The sequence below is a fragment of the Leuciscus leuciscus genome (assembly GCF_965113295.1).
Source record: "Leuciscus leuciscus genome assembly, chromosome: 2".
Classification (NCBI taxonomy): Eukaryota; Metazoa; Chordata; class Actinopteri; order Cypriniformes; family Leuciscidae; genus Leuciscus; species Leuciscus leuciscus.
The window spans coordinates 33971153-33990980 of NC_138726.1; the positions used below are offsets into that span (position 1 = coordinate 33971153).

The 19828-nt window shown below is 37.1% G+C and overlaps 1 protein-coding gene across 2 annotated transcripts in view; it reads right to left on the minus strand.

Annotated features, from left to right (window-relative positions):
• Nucleotides 1–19817, minus strand: part of esyt2b (extended synaptotagmin-like protein 2b) — a 40126-nt gene extending 20309 nt beyond the window's left edge. The window contains exons 1-7 of one of the 2 annotated variants that reach the window (XM_082162143.1): nucleotides 19045–19817; nucleotides 15604–15645; nucleotides 14395–14529; nucleotides 10480–10556; nucleotides 10321–10393; nucleotides 8372–8461; nucleotides 6479–6534 (exon numbers count right to left, since the gene is read on the minus strand). In XM_082162143.1, the coding sequence (XP_082018269.1) occupies nucleotides 6479–6534; nucleotides 8372–8461; nucleotides 10321–10393; nucleotides 10480–10556; nucleotides 14395–14529; nucleotides 15604–15645; nucleotides 19045–19437 (866 nt within the window). In that variant the 5' untranslated portion in view covers nucleotides 19438–19817. The remainder of the gene's footprint in view (nucleotides 1–6478; nucleotides 6535–8371; nucleotides 8462–10320; nucleotides 10394–10479; nucleotides 10557–14394; nucleotides 14530–15603; nucleotides 15646–19044) is intronic. The other variant, XM_082162144.1, reaches the window with a different exon arrangement.
• Between the last annotated feature and the right edge of the window lie 11 nt (nucleotides 19818–19828).

Sequence of the window (19828 nt, forward strand, 5' to 3'; positions counted from 1 at the left end):
TCCCCCACATAAAGCTTTAACAGCATCGGGAATATCTTTCCCCTGCACTGCAGCATGCAAGATCACAACTTTCTCGTGCCAAACAGCATGGGGAAAAAACACTCTATGAGTTAACACAAACTCATCAGCAAGAATAGCGGCTTCTGCGGGTGAAGATTCCTTTTGCTCATTTAAATAAATAACAAGATTATCAGGAAGGCAACCCTTGAAATCTTCAAGCAACATTAGTTCACAGAGTTGTAGGAACGTAGTCACTTTGCAGGAAGCACATCACTTGTCAAATAAAACCTGTTTTTCCCTTGAAAATTCAACAAATGTTTGTGTGACTGCTTCCTTATGATGTCAGAATTTTGGTCTGTAAAACCTCAGGGACTAGCTCATATGCACGCAACACAGCCGCCTTTACCACATCATAATCCAAACTAGTATCGGTGGGCAGGGATGCACATACCTCTTGAGCTTTTCCAACTAATTTACACTGTAAAAGAAGAGCCCACATTTCTTTTGGCCACTGAAGGGCCACCAGTTCAAATGCAGTAAAATAGGAGTCTACCTCAGCCTCTCTGAAAGGTGGGACCAATTTAACATGTTTCCCCACATCAAAAACGGGAGCTGCAATCGAGTCTGCCACAGGTGCTGCTGGATTTGAAGTGGCAGGCACCCCGCCCACGGCTGGTAGAGGAGTGAATCCTGGGTAATCCTGGAGATTGCATAAGTGCATCTTTACCTGGATGCTCACGAATATCAAATCCCTGTTTTTTCATTTCCATTTCCATTTCTAACTCCCTTAAACATAGCAGCTTATTTTGATGCTCTTGTCGTCTTACTTCCAACTCTAATTCTTTCAACCAAACCACTAAAGTTGGATCGTGAGGTAAAAAGAGTGGGCTAGGAGGCTGCGCAACTGGGGGAGGTTTTTCCTTTTACATCTAACGTGACCTCTTCTTCCTCTGCATCTTTTTCTTTTGAGCTAATTTGCTACAACCTCAACTCTACTCAAAACGTTCCGCATGGAGAGCAATCCCTTAGCAAGCAACTAAAACTGCCAAATGGAGTCTAAGGAAGTCTATATTATTGATAATACTAGTTGGTCTTGTAAAGAGTGGTGTACTTAATTTAATTGTGTATCATCTAAATATGCAAAAATTAAGTTTACTTAACTGTGCAGTGGATTTTTAGTTCCCATCATGCTTTGCATAGGGCTGGATAAGAAGAGTAAATGCAAAAATAATTCAGGGTTATTTCATGTGTTTTTGAGTAAATGGAAAAACCTGTTAGTGTTTAATGTTCAGTTATGTTTGATAATTAAAAGTTTTTGTGTTTCCCATTATTCTGAAGAATATAGTTTGTGGTAGGTTGTGGGTGGCTACATGCATTAGGTTTATAGTGTATACGTTGCTCCTATCAATGAGCAATAACAGTACTAATGGAAGTACGACTTACTACTTGTTAATTGCAAACATATCCTATACAAGCTCCAGAAGTTATTTTAAACATACAATAATAAACAAGAGTTTGTATTACTTTTTACAACTAAGCAAGTTTTACAACTAAGTAATTAGCTGTGTAATGTATTGACAAATGTTAGAAAGACTTTACCTAATTTATTTTAATGTGTCATAGCTGTTAAATTGAGGAAGTGTTTATTCAAAAGTCAGCACACTGCCACTGCTGCTTCCAAAGAATCAATTTATTGAACTGTACAACGTTTCGACCTGAAGGTCTTCGACAGGCTTAAAAACAAGTACACAGCAAGGTCCAATTTATATCAACATGATCGGTCACACCTGATCTAATTACACGACTCATTAAGCCAATCATCCAAAAAATGGAGAGAAAAAATACAAAATAGCACCCCATATATGAAAATAAAATAAACAAAATAGTAACCAACATAACATAATTGTATTATTTTAATTGAATAATTTTTTTTTACTCTCAACTTTTTTTGTGTCAATTTTGGTTACTATTTTGTTTTTTTCTGTTTACTTTATTTTCATATACGGGTCAATAAATTGATTACTTGGAAGCAGCAGTGGCAGTGTGCCGACTTTTGTTTAGAATTAATAATTGCCTAAAGTTTCTGGATGTGCGCATACTACTACTTTGAATTGTTCATTCAACACATGGGATGAAATCTACCCAAATAAACTGAGTGCAAATTGTTACCTCAGTTTTATTGAGTAGATTCTATAGGTTTGCTTTTACAGTGTATATTACATTCAGTTTATTCCATTAATATAATATAATTTCGTCATTCATTTAAACTTAATATCACCATCCACATATGGGAATGTGCAGGTCAATGCTCAAAAACATAAAAGAAGCATAAAAGTCACCCAAGAAGCTATGAAGAAAAACATCAGGATATCTGAGCATTACAAATAATGTCATTTGAAGAAATTAATGAATGAGACAAAATCAAAACCACTAATTTAGTTGCATATAATGTAAATTTCTGCTGAAAACATTTGCTTTGCATTTTGAATGATTTTATACTGCAACAGAACATGTTCAACAGCTGGGCATTTAAACGTAAAAAACTAAAACAAAACAAGAAATTAACCCTTGTGTGCACTGTTGGGCATAAGTGGTAAATTTGCTTAGTGGTAAATTTGACCAGTTCCCTGGAACTCAGCTCATCTACATGGAAAGGAAACATGACACTCAACAACAAAACAAACAAAGAATACAGACCCAGAATGATGCAGATGCGAGTTGCAAACTATGAATCCATGACAGAAAATTCAAAACTTGTTCGACATATTAACATCAAACTTAAGCAGTTAAGCTTGAGTAACTACTTACGAATATGTCCAAGTAAATAAAAGCCTTCTTAAAGGTGTCCCTAAACCCCATGGCGATTAGACAGATCCATTAAGAGCTTTGTATGGGGGAAGTGCAAGGCAAAAGTAAATTTCAAGAAGATAAAAGACTTAATCTTTATAAGACCCCTATGGAAGGTAAAATTAAATCAATTAGTTTTAAACAAATCTCTCCTCTTTTACCTGATTAAAACCTTTATATGCACTTTAACTTATCTCACTAATCAAATACTTTCTCTACATTTACCAAAACCTATTTTGTGTAATTCATTACACCTGTTCCTCTGTTACATTCCCCTCCAATCTGTTATTCCCCATTTCTGTCTAAATTACTTTCTCATATCTCTTGTCAGCAACACTTGACATTTAATCCCTCAAATTTTAGAGTACTATGGTAAAACGCAGATTCATTGTGAATGACTTCCTCTGTAATAAAAGAACACAAACATCCACCGGGTAACACAACATGCTGAACAGAAATAATAAACACCATAAAAGAATGAAAGCAAGAATGATGATCATAACTCTCATATTGATTTGCTTGCCAAGCAGATGCAGTTCCCCAAACATCTTCATAATGCAAGCATAGCACTCTCTGAGACTACAACAATCACTCAACAGTCCTAAACAGTGGGACACTACAGATATACAGCACATAATTACACTGCATTAGGGTATTATGGTTGCCTGGACTGACAGATCTCAGCTCAGTGTGCTTTTCTTCAGTCTTACATTAGCTACAGTGGGGAGAACAAGTATTTGATACACTGCCGATTTTGCAGGTTTTCCTACTTACAAAGCATGTAGAGGTCTGTCATTTTTATCATAGGTATTCTTCAACTGTGAGAGACTGAATCTAAAACAAAAATCCAGAAAATCACATTGTATGATTTTTAAATAATGAATTTGCATTTTATTGCATGACATAAGTATTTGATCACCTACCAACCAGTAAGAATTCCGGCTCTCACAGACCTGTTAGTTTTTCTTTAAGAAGCCCTCCTGTTCTCCACTCATTACCTGTATTAACTGCACCTGTTTGAACTCGTTACCCGTATAAAAGACACCTGTCCACACACTCAATCAAACATACTCCAACCTCTCCACAATGGCCAAGACCAGAGAGCTGTGCAAGGACATCAGGGATAAAATTGTAGACCCGCACAAGGCTGGGATGGGCTACAGGACAATAGGCAAGCAGCTTGGTGAGAAGGCAACAACTGTTGGCGCAATTATTAGAAAATGGAAGGAGTTCAAGATGACGGTCAATCTCCCTCGGTCTGGGGCACCATGCAAGATCTCACCTCGTGAGGCATCAATGATCATGAGGAAGGTGAGGGATCAGCCCAGAACTACACGGCAGGACCTGGTTCATGACCTGAAGAGAGCTGGGACCACAGTCTCAAAGAATACCATTAATAACACACTACGCCGTCATGGAATAAAATCCTGCAGTGCACGCAAGGTCCCCCTGATCAAGCCAGCGCATGTCCAGGCCCGTCTGAAGTTTGCCAATGACCACCTGGATGATCCAGAGGAGGAATGGGAGAAGGTCATGTGGTCTGAGACAAAAATAGAGATTTTTGGTCTAAACTCCACTCGCCGTGTTTGGAGGAAGAAGGAGGATGAGTACAACCCCAAGAACACCATCCCAACCGTGAAGCATGGAGGTGGAAACATCATTCTTTGGGGATGCTTTTCTGCAAAGGGGACAGGACGACTGCACCGTATTGAGGGGAGGATGGATGGGGCCATGTATCGCGAGATCTTGGCCAACAACCTCCTTCCCTCAGTAAGAGCATTGAAGATGGGTCGTGGCTGGGTCTTCCAGCATGACAACGACCCGAAACACACAGCCAGGGCAACTAAGGAGTGGCTCCATAAGAAGCATCTCAAGGTCCTGGAGTGGCCTAGCCAGTCTACAGACCTGAACCCAATAGAAAATCTTTGGAGGGAGCTGAAAGTCCGTATTGCCCAGCGACAGCCCCGAAACCTGAAGGATCTGGAGAAAGTCTGTATGGAGGAGTGGGCCAAAATCCCTGCTGCAGTGTGTGCAAACCTGGTTAAGAACTACAGGAAACGTATGATCTCTGTAATTGCAAACAAAGGTTTCTGTACCAAATATTAAGTTCTGCTTTTCTGATGTATCAAATACTTATGTCATGCAATCAAATGCAAATTAATTACTTAATCATATAATGTGATTTTCTGGATTTTTGTTTTAGATTCCGTCACTCACAGTTGAAGAGTACCTATGATAAAAATTACAGACTTCTACATGCTTTGTAAGTGGGAAAAGCTGCAAAATCGGCAGTGTATCAAATACTTGTTCTCCCCACTGTATAGGATGCAAGGAGCATGGCTGACATGGGAGCAGTACTTCCTTTGTGCAGTGAAGATCCAAAGCAGCACCAATAAACTTTAATAGCCTAAGAACAAGGACTCTCAATGCTGCAGTGCTAATGACCACAGCCTAATGTTGCTTATTTCCTTGCAATAAGGATTATTAGAAGATCAACCTACCAAACAACCACAACTAGTGTATTTATTCAGTTTTCCAAAAACATGAAACACAAAACAATCAGCAAAATAAATACATACAGATTTAAACTAGTCTGTGCTATAGCTGTGTAACCACTCACCCGTCTCTGTGTGTGTGTGTGTGTGTGTGTGTGTGTGTGTGTGTGTGTGTGTGTGTGTGTGTGTGTGTGTGTGTGTGTGTGTGTGTGTGTGTGTGTGTGTGTGTGTGTGTGTGCATGATCAGCACATCCTGAGGTGCAACACTCATGGATCTGCTCCAATTTTTTACTGCAGACAGTATGTTACACCAACACATTAAGGAAGATCTTTCTAATCTGGCATTACAGTGGACATTTAGAGGCAATTTGAAAACATTTCGTTTTTTTGTGTCTAAATAATTCATAGGGAACACATACTGGAAAAACGGGTACTCTGAATCTACGAGCATAATGCATAAATGTAATTATTGTAATTTAATTGTGTATGTTTTGCAGGGCAATAGAGTAAACATTATTCAATATATAAATAATTATTGCGGTAGCTTGAGAACAGTTTTACTGAGGTTAGGAAAATGCACTCTATGTACAATTTGAAGCAGACTTTCCATGTAATCCAGTTATTAAAAGGTAAAAAGGTTTTAAACTAATCAACTAATATAATAATTTAAACAAATTTCATACATTTAAGCATAATCCTTTATGTGTGAAACATGAATTCAGTCAAGTATGCCAGACTGGTAGTATAAGTCGTTTCGGAGAAGTGGCCAAAAATGTAAACTTGACAGTAGTCAATAGTGATACAGTCCAAATAATATGCATAAAATTTCATATTTAATTAAAGTCAACATACATTAGAGAGAAAGAAGGATGTCTTACACTGATTATGTCTGCTCTACAAAGGCTCTTTCAATTATCTACAATAAATGGGGTATAGGCCAACAACAAAGTACAACTAAATGAAGAAGAAATAAACAAGAGGTCTAGACTCTTCGTTTTATAAGAGGCCATTAAATCCAAACAAAACAGAACCAGAAGCCTGACCAACATGAAAATAATAAATAATAAATAACAGGTTATATAAGACTGTTGTCTTAGTAAGATATAATCCATTGTAGGAGGAAAATTTTAACTTACTTAAGCCCTGGAATGTCCAATATGTTTGTGAGGCCTGTCCAGTTTATGTCCAGCAGCTGAATGGGGGGGGAGAGAGAGAGAGAGAGAGAGAGAGAGAGAGAGAGAGAGAGAGAGAGAGAGAGAGAGAGAGAGAGAGAGAGAGAGAGAGAGAGAGAGAGATAGAAAGAAGCATAGATAACTTAAACAGATCACACTGCTAACGTAGAGAAAATACAGGTATATCTGTTCAGAGAAAAAAAACAAGGACAAATAGCACAAAAAGACAAAAAACAAACAGACATCTGAAAATCCCTGGGGCAGTAATTCAATATCACCATGGATGTCAAGCCCTACTGTGATGCCAGCCCAAAAATAATAACACTACAGTATGTATCTACTATTAGTTACTGTGATGAGAACAATATGTGTCCCTGTGTCAGCATAAAAAATAGGAAGAAAGGAAGGAAGGAAAATAAGTAAAGAAATAGACGCCATCCATTAAAATGGGGACAGATGCAAGATGTTTCAGTGTCGCCCACACTGCAGAGGAATATCTGAAGAGAAGCCACCTCTGCAGTGCATCAAAAACTACAGTCAGACCACAGGACACTTCACACAGCACTCAACACCCATTCAGTTTTCCTACACCTGCCTTATTCAAGCCTTCAGTCAAAAACAGCAGCAGAATTTGAGCTAGAATCAGGCTGAGCTATGATGACCTGCTGTGAAATTAGCACTGCTACTAATCTGGTACTGACAGACAGTAGAATCTGGGTCAGTGCTGACTCTGTCGCTGACTGTCTGCCACTGCTACGCACGTGGTAGAGCTGTTAAGATCATTTTATGCTGGTTAGAAAACCAAAGTTGAAATAGTCTCAATCATGCAGTTCTGCAAGAGAAAATGTCTTTAGGAACTTTCTCTTTTTCTTATAATTATACAGCAAATGAGTATCGGTTGCACTCCCAATAAGTTCTTACATGTTGTTGCCACTGAATCTTCTGAAGTGATTGAGAAGATACCCTCCACTAGCTCACCTCATGTCAAATGTGTCTCTAAAAATCATCAAAAATCCTCAGGCCACTAAAATGCGAGTGTGAGGGAAAAGACATGGAAGGTGAGGACAATCTTTAAAGCAACAGGTCTGTGTGGTTTTATAGGGACATTAAAGTAATAGTTCGTATGGAATTTCTGTCATCACATCGTTCCAAACCTGTATGACTGACTTTTTGAGAAATGTCTGTTTTTATTTATTTATTTTTTTGTCATTTGGGCTCCAGTGTTTTGTTCTTCAATATATCTTTTGTGTTCCACAGAAACACCTCTTAAGTTCTTGACTAATTCCCATCCACCAAGTATTCCTACATCTGTAAATGTCTTGAAGTCATTCAGATAAAAAACTACTTGCAGCTGACCTTATCTACATTACCTTATCTGACTCTATGATACACTTTGAAAACAAAGCGAAAATATTTCCTGCTTTTTAACAAAACCAAGTCAGCATTGACTTCTGATCATCATTTGCCTTCTCTTCTTTCAGCATTCATCCTTAAAGGGATGGTCAAATCAACCTAGGGTCCTTTGCACCACGACCTCGAGCCAAACACCCCCCAGAAGCCTTTTTTCCCTTGGTCGAACATTATTAAAGTTAGAGCATATTTAGAGATATCAGCCGAATGGTTGCTATTAGAGGGCATCTGCTAAATATATAAATGTAATCAATATTATTTCTAGAGCTAAATTACTGCAAACAACAGCAACTCAAAAGACAAAGCTCATTTGCTTGTGATGGTAAAATAGATTTTGTTTTGGAAAAATGCGCACATTATTTCAAATACAAGTTGAACACAAGTCAGGACAACAGGCAGCAAATATAGCAAAAAAGGGAATAGAATTGTTTAAGTTTGTAAACTCACTGGTTTCTTGAGGAAGAACAGGGATAGAGCACCAACCAGCGGCATATTCCCCAAAAGTGGTTCAAGAATCACACGCAGAACTCCATGTAGCTATTCACACATCAGGCCATGTACATGAGAGAGAGAGAGAGAGAGAGAGAGAGAGAGACACTGGTAAAGATTCTCACTACAGGTTTGTGTGTATCCTACTCCTCTTAAGGCAACATGAAATATCTTGAATTCATCAGATAATATTAATAAAAGCATTGCTGCTTTAATAAAGGACGGCCCAATTTCATGACTTTATCACAATCAGCCTAGGAATCCTCACATGGAATGACAAGACTTCATTTTCTTAATAAATATTTTTGTCTTATTTTTCAGTAAACAATTGCAAAATTGTTTCTCATGTAAACCTATCTTGTTCTAAGAATGATTAACTTTTCTGGAAATCAACAACAAAATCATTTTTGCAGTGGGAGAGCAGCACTGTCGAACTAACCACTAGGCGCCTAAGGCTGATGATGAATGTTTCAGGATCTCGATACTGATGCATTTGTTTATTTTGCTTTTGACAGCGCTCCAAGACATTTAACTTTACAACCATCATTTTGAGCTTGTGTTTTGAACAATCATTTATTGCCAAAGAGCTGCTGAGGACAAATAACTCAAGGGAATGTCCTTCCTCGACCAGTCTTTATGGAATCATAACACTGAGTGAAAGACGTTATATCAGCCAATGTACAATGTACATAGTGCACACAAGGGCTTTTTCTGACTTATTAGTGGCTTTAGTGTGAAAATCTCACTAGATTGTTATAATAATCAGTGAAAAAGAACGGACAATAAGCAACCACTAACCCCAAATGTCAGAACTGTAAAACTGTTCAAAATTTTGTGAACAGAAATTTAATATTTTTCTTATTTGTTTTACTGTCCTACTCTTTTTTTATTGCTTATTTCTAATCATTTTACAATTTTTTTTAAATGTTAAATCATTTTAAATGTTATTTTTTATTACTTGGGTACTGTTTATGATTATTTTTAATTTTTAATTTTTAAATATTCACACAATTTTAATTTTTAATTGTAAACCACTTTGAATTACCATTGGGTTTGAAAGGTGCCGTATACATAAACGTATAAACTTACACAATAATTTGAATACACAATTTGAATACACGTATTCCAACAATTTCATGACACCTTGTAACATTAAAGTTTTTCATTAAAATTATTGTACATCTTTTACCAGTGACTAATTATTTTACTGCATGAGGGCTCTTAAAACTATGAAATAGACTGTTTATTTTATTTTTTATTATATCTCAATTGTTTGTCTCAATTGTTTTAGTGTCCACGAAGTAAAGATGGCAGCCTCCAGGTCTCATACTTCAGAACTATCATAGACATGAATGGGAATGCTAACAGATATCTCTCTCTAGGTATTTTTCACCTTGTACAGTAAAAAAAAAAAACACATCATACATAAACACAGCATGCTGTCACACAAAGAGATTACCTTACTACGTGTTTAATGCGAGAGAATGAAATAGCTCCATTAATCATGCACAAAACTGTCATTGTGTGAGCATGCATGTATATGTCTGATCCTGCATTACAAACAGTACAAGGGCATTTCAGTATTTGGTTACACGCCTTCCTATAAATACACACACCCTTTCTGTAAAAATAGGCTCCGTTCAGTTCACGGAATTCCTTCCATGAAACACGTGGTTGCATCACAATATAGGAAAGAGCTTCTCTGTATCCAACAAATTAATTCTCTGGCCTTGGCTAGCATAATCCATTGGGTCATGGAGACAAACTCAATGGAAGATGCCATAACAGAGCTGATGTATATCCGTTGTGTATAAATAATAGTGGAAAATGCAATCCTACTGCTTTATGCGGTACAAGAGAAGAGAATCTCACTCTTAAATGTTTTATGAGAAAATATAACAATATACCTGTATACTTTTGATCCCCGCTCTACAGTAGTACCTTTTGATATCCACATCGATTTCAGTATTTCCAACGTAGCTGTAAGAGAACGGACAAATAATAAAAAACGTGGCACAACCAGGATGATCAAAAGATGTCAGAAAGGCTTATCAAAGTGATGTCACCTGATCTGAAGGTCCATGATGATCTGTCGTTTGTCCACGTTCTCAGAGTAAACTTTGACCCCGTTGATCCTGAGAGGCTGTGACAGAGATGAGCACAGATGCCCCGTCAGGGAGGTTGCCATTTCTTTAACCGTATGCATTCCTCCACAGAGCCCTGACAACATGAACTATTTCCATCTGACAGCTGGTCAGCTTTTCCAAAAGGTTTAAATTTCTTACGTCAACTTTCCTACTCCTGATGCAATATGAAGCTTTTAATGCAAGTAGTTGAGCCATGTCTTGTCTTCAATAAAATATGCAAAATGTCTTAACATAACATACAGTCTTTTAAATGAAACATCATTCAGACTAAATAGATCAATGTATTATTATCAGAAATTATACCGTATTGGCTTTCAATTCACTTATTTATACATTCCCTCGGAAAAATGATGTGAACAATTTGTGTATAAATTTGACTTGCTGAATAAAAGCTAACACCATGCATGCCTGTTTCATGCCCTCATAGGGTGTAATAGCATCAAATCCCATTGTGAACTGCTGCATAAGCCAAATACATGATTTTCATAATTAAATGATTGAAGGTGCTTTTGAATGAATGCTTAGTTATATATTTACACAGTTGTGTGAAGTGTGTACCGTTTCTTATAGCAGTGGTCTGCTAAAGCACAGTCTCTTCTTACAAAGGCTTTAAGAGCAGAAAGGCTGTCCACTGCCGTAACCTGGGGCCTCATGTATAAAACTTTCCATAGATTTCATCCTAAAAGTGTGCGTATGCATAAAAGTCAAATTTTCTGATTTATAAAACCATGCGTACGCCAGAACCTGTGCAAAATTCCAGTTTTAAAACATAGTCAGCAGAAGAGATTGTGCATACATGTATCTCATTCTCCACCCTGTCTCCTCCCCGATATAACCATATGGAGCATACAACGCCTAGTTTTACTATGCATATCCTCATCTGAATATCATTTCCATATGAATATTCCCATCCACGTGATACCATGTTTAACGATACATGACATTTGGAAAATATGACTATAAATGCCATTTGTGCTGTCACATTGCATTGCAAAAAATCATTCACTATCCTTGTCTTGTTTTAGAATAAATAAATAAAATTGTATAAAATAGTTCTTTTCTAAGTATTTTTAACTGTTTTAAAACACATCAAATTTATGCAATTTTGCCTACAAGGTAAACATATATATTAGGATGTTTATATATTTTATAATGGAAACAGATAGGCCTTATTTTGGCAGTGTAAATAATTGACTCACTGACAAAACATTTTAAAAATAAAACGTACATATCTCACTATTTCCTTCAAAGTCCTTCAAAAACATTGGTATTTTTCAGAATATTGGAAAGACAATGAAAGGGCTCATCATTAGGCTACTGTCTGTCTGCACACGACACCAACAGCACTTGCATGCTGCAAGGTTGTACAGTAGTGTCACCAGACCAAGTCAAATGGATGAATGGACCATTCGATTACTGAGCGCATCAAGTGCGCATCATTGATCCTTATTCGGCCAAAATTTCTCAAAACATGAGTTCTGCTATTTAGAACACAATTTAAAGCGGATTTATCATGCAGCAAGCAATCCTCATTGTATGAGTTCATGTAATTTCAGTGCTTAACTCCATGAGAGTGGAAATATTTAATCAATATTTAATCAAAAATCTGAGTTTTTAAATCATTCTGTTTACTCGCTCAGTCCACGGTCTAGAGTGTCCGTACGGTGCTCACATATTTACGCCTAGTTTATTTTTTTATAATTCCCGATATGTGCCTGGAAAATTGCATACGCACATATTTATGCCCATTTTGTGCATAACCAACGTTTATACATCAGGCCCCAGGTGTTCACACAAAAACACCAGCACAATGTGATTAGCTCCGATTGGGTAGCTGGCCATTTTCCTGACTAAAGGCATGACAAAATGTAGAAAAATTATGAATAAAAAAATATACGCAATACATATCTACAAAATCAGGTTAGATAAAAGTTAACACTTCTGATGTGCAGTTAATCTAAGATGGGAAGACGGAATCTAATTATTGGTCTTTGAAAGTTAGAGATAATAAAACCTTCTGTGATGGAGTACAACAGCATGCCATTCTGTACTTCCATTGTGCCTTCAAATATATGAATATTCTGCACAGTATAAAAATATACAGCTAAAATATTTTTATGGCTATAAACTCCTTGATTGAGGTTGAGTTGAACAAATTGACAATAATTGACAATTATTTCAATAATACACATGAGCAGTGTACGCATGCTAGGCGTGAATGGGCTAGGCTGAATCCACTGATTTCTCTTTTAAAAAATGTTTTAATTAATAATTAATAGTGGTGACAGCACAGGAAATAATGGGAAGAGGGGGCAGAGACAGTGGCTGCGTCCGAAAACTTAGGCTTTTGCCTCGCTGCTTTATCAGGCAGTGACTATGCAGGCAGTGTTTGCGCACGAAGGTAGCTCCCGAAACGGATTCTGAGGCAGCGTAACGGTTTAATGATCTACAGCATAATAGAACGAGCTTTGGTGATAACTAAGCGAATATTTAATTACTGTAATAGTAATTTATTGTTAGAAATTACATAAAAAATGGAAAACATTTACACACAAACTGACCACCAATTGCAACTTTCAGACACCATCTTTATTTTTTAGCTCAACTGTCATGGAATGGAAACCAAAAAATTATGAGATATTAAAGGCAGCGAAGGACACTGTACATCTATGCTGCCTTCAAAAATTGATCAGAAGAAGGTATCTCAGGAAACAGGAAGTCAAGCTAACATTGGATTCGGATATGCCTTGATGCCTTCCTACCTTGGAATGTGTCCTCCGAAGGAAGCATTTATATGCTTTCGGACGCAGCCAGGATTAGAGCCAGACTCATGACGTCTGTCTCATGTCTATCACACAGAGGGGTTAAATACCAGGGTATGTTAAATCACAGGCTAATCCAGAGGGAAAGGAGCCCAAAAAAAAAAAGAGAGTATGCAATGTGTTTTTGTGTATAAAGTGTAGGTCATATTGGGTCAAAGCTCTGAAAAAAAAGAAGCTTGGGTCAAAGCTTGACTGCTATCATATTAAACATCATGAACAGACATGTACATGTTCTCTAATAGGATGGCCTCTGTGAGAGATGAATGTTCATATTAAGCCCTGAGAACTCTGTGAGCGTGCATACCCTTATGAAAAGAAAATATATTTCCCATATTTGAATGATCAACATATTAAATGGTTTAACAGTATATTTGAAAATATACAGAATAATATATTGTGTTTATACAATATATTGAATAATACATAAGGAATTGCCGCTTTTTATATATTGCAGAATATGTGACAATATATTTACTAATATATCATAATTTACATAATTTGATATTCAGTAATATACTTCATAATATATCGATGTGTGATCAGATATGGTACTGCATGTGTAATATATTGCAGATATATTTACTCATGCAGCATAAACACACATAGAGATGTAATATATATATATATATATAATGTAATATAATGTAGGCTATATATTTTTTTATTTACATTATAAATGTTTCATATTTTCAAATTAGTTAATAAAAGCACAAGCATACCAGCATAAAGTAATTAGCCAAGAGACTATCACTGTGCTGAGGAGTGCACAGCCATTACTTTTAAAATATATAAATAATAATCTTTATGGTATTCTGCCAGTCGTCAACCTCACCACAGGCTCTATACTCTTCAGCACAATAGCACAATGGTAACCCCAAAAACTCAGACATACCAGAAAACCTTTTAAATTCCAAAAAAAAAACAGAACATTAAACACTAACAGTTTCGCATTTTACACTGTCACATTATATTTTGCAGTATATTCCCATATATTTTTGTTCCGTAAGGGTACCTTATCTCCGAGATCGATCTTGGTGAAGCTGAATGTACTGAGGTGGGCATTGGCTTCTTTGATGGCTGGCTCGATTGTTCCTTTAAACAGCTTCTCCACAAACTGACACACATAAGGCCACATCTGTTTCACCGTCTGAAAGGCAAAGAGTGTATCTGCTCAGCAACTGAGTAAAACTGAGGTACTTAAGGCATCTTCATTCCAGTCAATTCAAAATTCACTAGTCACCACAGCACTTTAACTGTTGTTTGATACTCTCCTGACTACATCTGATAAAAAACTAATTCTTCACTGTGTGTAATATATATATATATATTCCACAACGAGGTTGCCGATCACACAAAGGTACACAGGTTTTGTTTAAACAGGCCTGAGGGCATGTTATAACTTGACTAACTGTAAATATTCTAAGCATTTGGAAATGATTCCCCATGAAAACAGAACAGGAGGAAGCCATACTGGGATGGCACAAACAGAATTAACTAAATCTGGAAAGACAAATGGCTTGTCTGAAAGCAAAGAAATGACATCTATAAGCCTTTGAACTAAGTTAGAGGTGTAGATAGTCTGACAAAAAAAGAGACTGAATAGAACAATATTTTTACATTTGTATGTATATCACATTTATGTGTTTCAAAATGCATGTGTATGAATATTTAGGCTGTAATATTAGAATGATACAGTACAATAAGAGTTTTTATCCTTCTCACTTTTGTCATGTTTAAAAACATGAGTGATTCTGCAGTGTTTCATGTAAATAGATTTGCATGATTTTGAATGTTGCAGACATACTTTGCAGAAGAGGCTATTCAGGTACATAAATTACACCACTGGGCAAGATGCCAATGAAATATTCAAATCAGGCATGTTTTATGAAGACTGGGAGTCACTGAATGTATATGTACAATTAATATTTTAAAAAGCCACTGGTTCTACACAGCTACACACAGAGGGTGAAAAATGATGGCTATGTATATGTAATATAACATGAGCATAGCGAACTGGATTATATCACCACCAGTGTAAAACCAATAGAGCAAAAGAGAGAGAGAGAGAGAGAGAGAGAGAGAGAGAGAGAGAGTGTGTGAGAGAGAGAGAGTTTGTATCAGATTGCAGATTATTGCCTGCAGACACATGTACAGTATACGAGTGGTGGATGATGATTATTTTAAAATGATGAAGGACAGGGAATTATTATTCTTGTCTCACCTTATTTAGCCACTCAACTCTCTCCACATCTGGATAATGAACCTGGAAAAAAAATAGACAAATGTATCTTATTATAAGAGGGAACAAGACTGCTATTGTAAATGCGCTGAAATCTTTGAAGAAACCCTCTGGCTATCACACACACACTCTTAGTCCATAAATGGTATGAAAAATAAAGACAGCCAATGTATGACAAAAATAAATGTCTAAGCCTGTGAACGGTTCTCTTAAAAAAAAGTAGCACGTATGTGTATTCTCTCCTTTTCTTTCACTTGGGGATGCAATGGGATCAGTGATGAGCGTAGCTGCAGTTAAATCCCTGCATGAGTAAAATGCTTGCGTATCTATATAACAAAAATAGGTTTTAGTATTAAAGGTAGGGTAGGCAAGTTTGGAGCTTTGAAAGCATGAGATCCCACCCTCCCTTTAGAGTGTCTCCAAAGCCACGCCTCCTTCAAAACGCACACAGCAGAGTCTGCAAAGCGTCATGAGAGACTGCGTTAAATTACCTCATGTCTCAAAGCACATAACAGCTCCGGGTAGAAAATCACGGGTTGCCATCTCATAATTACAGTTATGACGTAGCATGAACGCATCATAAGCTCGTTGTTTTGGTTCAGGAAGAACTGTAAAATGTGGCTGCTGATTGTTTGTGGTGGTCAGTAACTGACTACAACTCTGCATTAGCCTTACTGACTCTTATCACTACCTGTGTTTGGTGGTTGTCAGTGCATTACAAAGGTATAAAACAGATATCAGAATATGTTGGTATATTAACATAAAATAAATTAATGGAATACGTTTTTTACTGTACATTTAAGTTAAATCTGTAGAACCTAATATGTTGCCACCATATTTTTTTTACAGTACATTTCTGGCAACCACAGCTGCCATTTTTTTACCGTAAATTTCAAAGATTTGTTTTTACAGTGGCTACCTGAGAAGAGACTGTGTTTTTGGCACCTGCCCATATAAAGCTAACCTCTTTCTGTATATCCTACAAAAGTAACATCATTGTAATCTCAAGAGAAAAGGTGGATGTGTGTGACTTCCTTCTGCAGTGCACTCACTCTGAATTTATTTTCATCTCAAAACAGTGTTGGTGTAGCTTGAATATTGAATATTTAGTTTAGTATTAATGATATGTGAGAAAGACATGGAAAGTTCCCATGGTAACCATGTTTCTATGGTCACTAGAGATCACTCATGATTTCTCCTCACAGACTAGAGAGATATATGTGAGAATGTTCACTGGAGAAAAATATCTGGCAAGAGATGAGACTGTTGATTGTACAGTTGCCACTTGCCACAGAAATGTAGAGATTTTTTTTTAAAGGGTAACTAAACCCCTGGTCAGAGCCTGACTCCACCCACTGGCAATATTTGAAAAATGCTGGAAAAGTAGGCAGAGCCCAGTGGAGAGGGGGCGTGCATCTGTGACGTATCTCTCTGCAGGCAAGGGCGTGGTTAGTTGGTACCCTCTGACGTCAGAGGGTACCAAAACTTCCAATAGGAAAATTCAACTGCAGTAGCCACTGTTCAACCTGAAGAGGGCAGCACTCAGACGTTTTTACACCATATTTTGTAAAATTAAAACACTTTAAACACAAATGTCAAAAAAACTACTTGAATCAATGAACAGCACTAATAAAGCCCCATTCTTACAGATCATTAACTAAAAAAAGTTGGTTTAGGGTTTAGTTACCCTTTAAGTCTATAGAGAACTAAAAGTGACATAATGTGATGAGAATGTGATAACCTGTGGTGTAAATGGTTTGTCTTTGTATTAATAGACCTATATTGATTTGTTGTGACTTACTAATGAGAGAGAAGTCAACTGGATAAAACTGTGTGTGTGGGGGGGGGTGAATACATTTTTAAAAAATCATTTCATTCATTTAGATTTGTTTTGTAAACTGCAAGAATATATACTTTGAACTTTTTGCAATGCATGTGTAACAAGCTTGAAGACAGTGTTTAGGCAAGAGATTTCTTTCATTGGTTTACGTAGAAACATGTCTCCTTAAGAAGACTGGCATTCAATACACTTCCAGAGAACCGTTTATAGATATAGGATAATATATCTTCCTGACACATCACAAACTTCCTAGAAATCAGAGAGAAACTGAACAAACAAGTCATCTGTGTTTCAAAAGACACTTTTTGGTTTGAGTGGCTAGTGCCATGAAATAAATAAATAATGAATAATCATAGAATTGATAACACTACTGTTGTGAAACATTCTCTTTAGACAAAAAACAAAAAAACTTCAAACTCATCAGTAAAACCAGTTCAACAGACATCTGATCAGATCGCCTACAGGCAAGTTGCCTCAAGCCAGAATTAAAGAATGGGGAAAGCAAACATGACACATTTTTGTTTTGAATTTTTCACTGGGAATTCCATATTGAGTGGCCAATAATTTAGTAAAGGGGGGTGAGGAGGAACTGTCATCAAATACCATCTTGATCTACATTAATAAAGAATATCCAGTTAAAACTACGGTAAAAAAAAAAAAACTAAAAAAAAACTGACAGCTGTGGTTCCTAGAAATACACCATACAAAATAGGCTACATTGACAATGTTTCAGTCATTACGGGATGGCATGTTGGTGCCTGTATATTTTAAAGCTAATTATCATGTATTTAATTTAATGATATAATGTTATTACCAATCTACTTGAACTATCAAAATCTGCTTTTTACATTCAAATGTACTGCACCATAATAGAATTTCTGAACAAAAATGAGAAGAAACAAAACTATTAAAATAAAATATAATCATATGTTCTTTTTGTAACGATTTAGTCCACTGGAGGCAAGTGAAGTGAGAAGCCAAATGCAAGAAGCCTGAATCCTCATTTGAAACTACACAGACTGACTTTAGCTCTCACTCTTCAGGTTCAAGTATCTCATTACATAACATATATTTACTATCCCTAACCCACTTGGCTTTAGATTAGAGAAAGGCTCAATATAATGCTTGTATATATATTAAGACTGGGTCTGCCTAATGCCTGACAGCCTGGGATCAGCTGGGATCCACACTTATTTATGTTTCAAGTACTCAATTTGCTGAATAGACACAACATTGACAGCAAACTAAACATCATAAGCTCAAATAAAGCAAAACAATTGAATTCACTTTGATCAAGGAAATGCTGTTTAGGCCTATCTGTCACATTTCAAACTTTAGTTCCTATAAGACTTTGCTTAACACATAATGCACCACATCCAGGCCTAAAGAAGTATGGAAAGATGTTATGGCAAGTTGTCCCAGGGTCATTAAATCTCACTAAAGATTCTAGCTTTAATGAGGGGAAGTTTTATAACAACTATAGATATAAACTCCCTCTAGTTTCCATGTCTATGTCCTCCTAGTGTGCTGACTATGATGTCCTGAAACACAGCCAATGTCATCAATGAAAGAGTTTAACTCACCCATGACGGTAACTCAGTTGCCTCCAGCTCCTGTTTAACAGCCTCTTGCTCAAAAAAGGAGAGTGCTCTGTTCAGCCTCGTGTTCTTACACTTCGTGTTTCTCTTCCAAAAAAAATATATTGTGAGTGCGATTAAAAGCCAACTAAAGCTGAACTCAAAATAACCCAAGACATATATGGGGAAGATAATGACGAAGGTCTTGGCGAACTGCAGCCACGTGCGGGTCAGTTCGCCGGTGCAGGACGAGGCGTCCTCGCTGAGCTCCGCCGCTGAGGAAGGAATCGCCCCGTTTATCGGAGCAGTTTGTCCGCAATCTTTTTGTCCCGAAGCACCAGCTGTTTGAGAAAGATTTCCGCGCACAGCCGTCATAATGTCCTCTGTCATATTCAGCATAAACGGCGCTGATAAAATGTTAAGCACTGCTGTCAAACGTGAACATTGTGCTTCAATGTAAAATCTTCGAGAGTAAACACGATAATTCAGATCATCCCGTCCCACGTTCAAGTACAACGCTCAACTAAATCAATTTGAGGATGGTTTCACGTTAGTTCGCCCGTACACCAGTCCATTTTGACGCAGATGATTCGCATTGCTTTAATTTTAAAAACATATCTAGCGGTGCATTACTAGAGACCTAACTCAGTTGTCGCTGCTACTGTCTGTGCGTGTGTGTCGTCCGTTGTGTGGCTGGTGTGTTGTGAAGGTGAAGAAGCGTGTGCTGCTGTTGTGACAGACAGCCGCCAGCCTGACACGCGCGCGCGTGCGCTCATACACACAGCGGGTC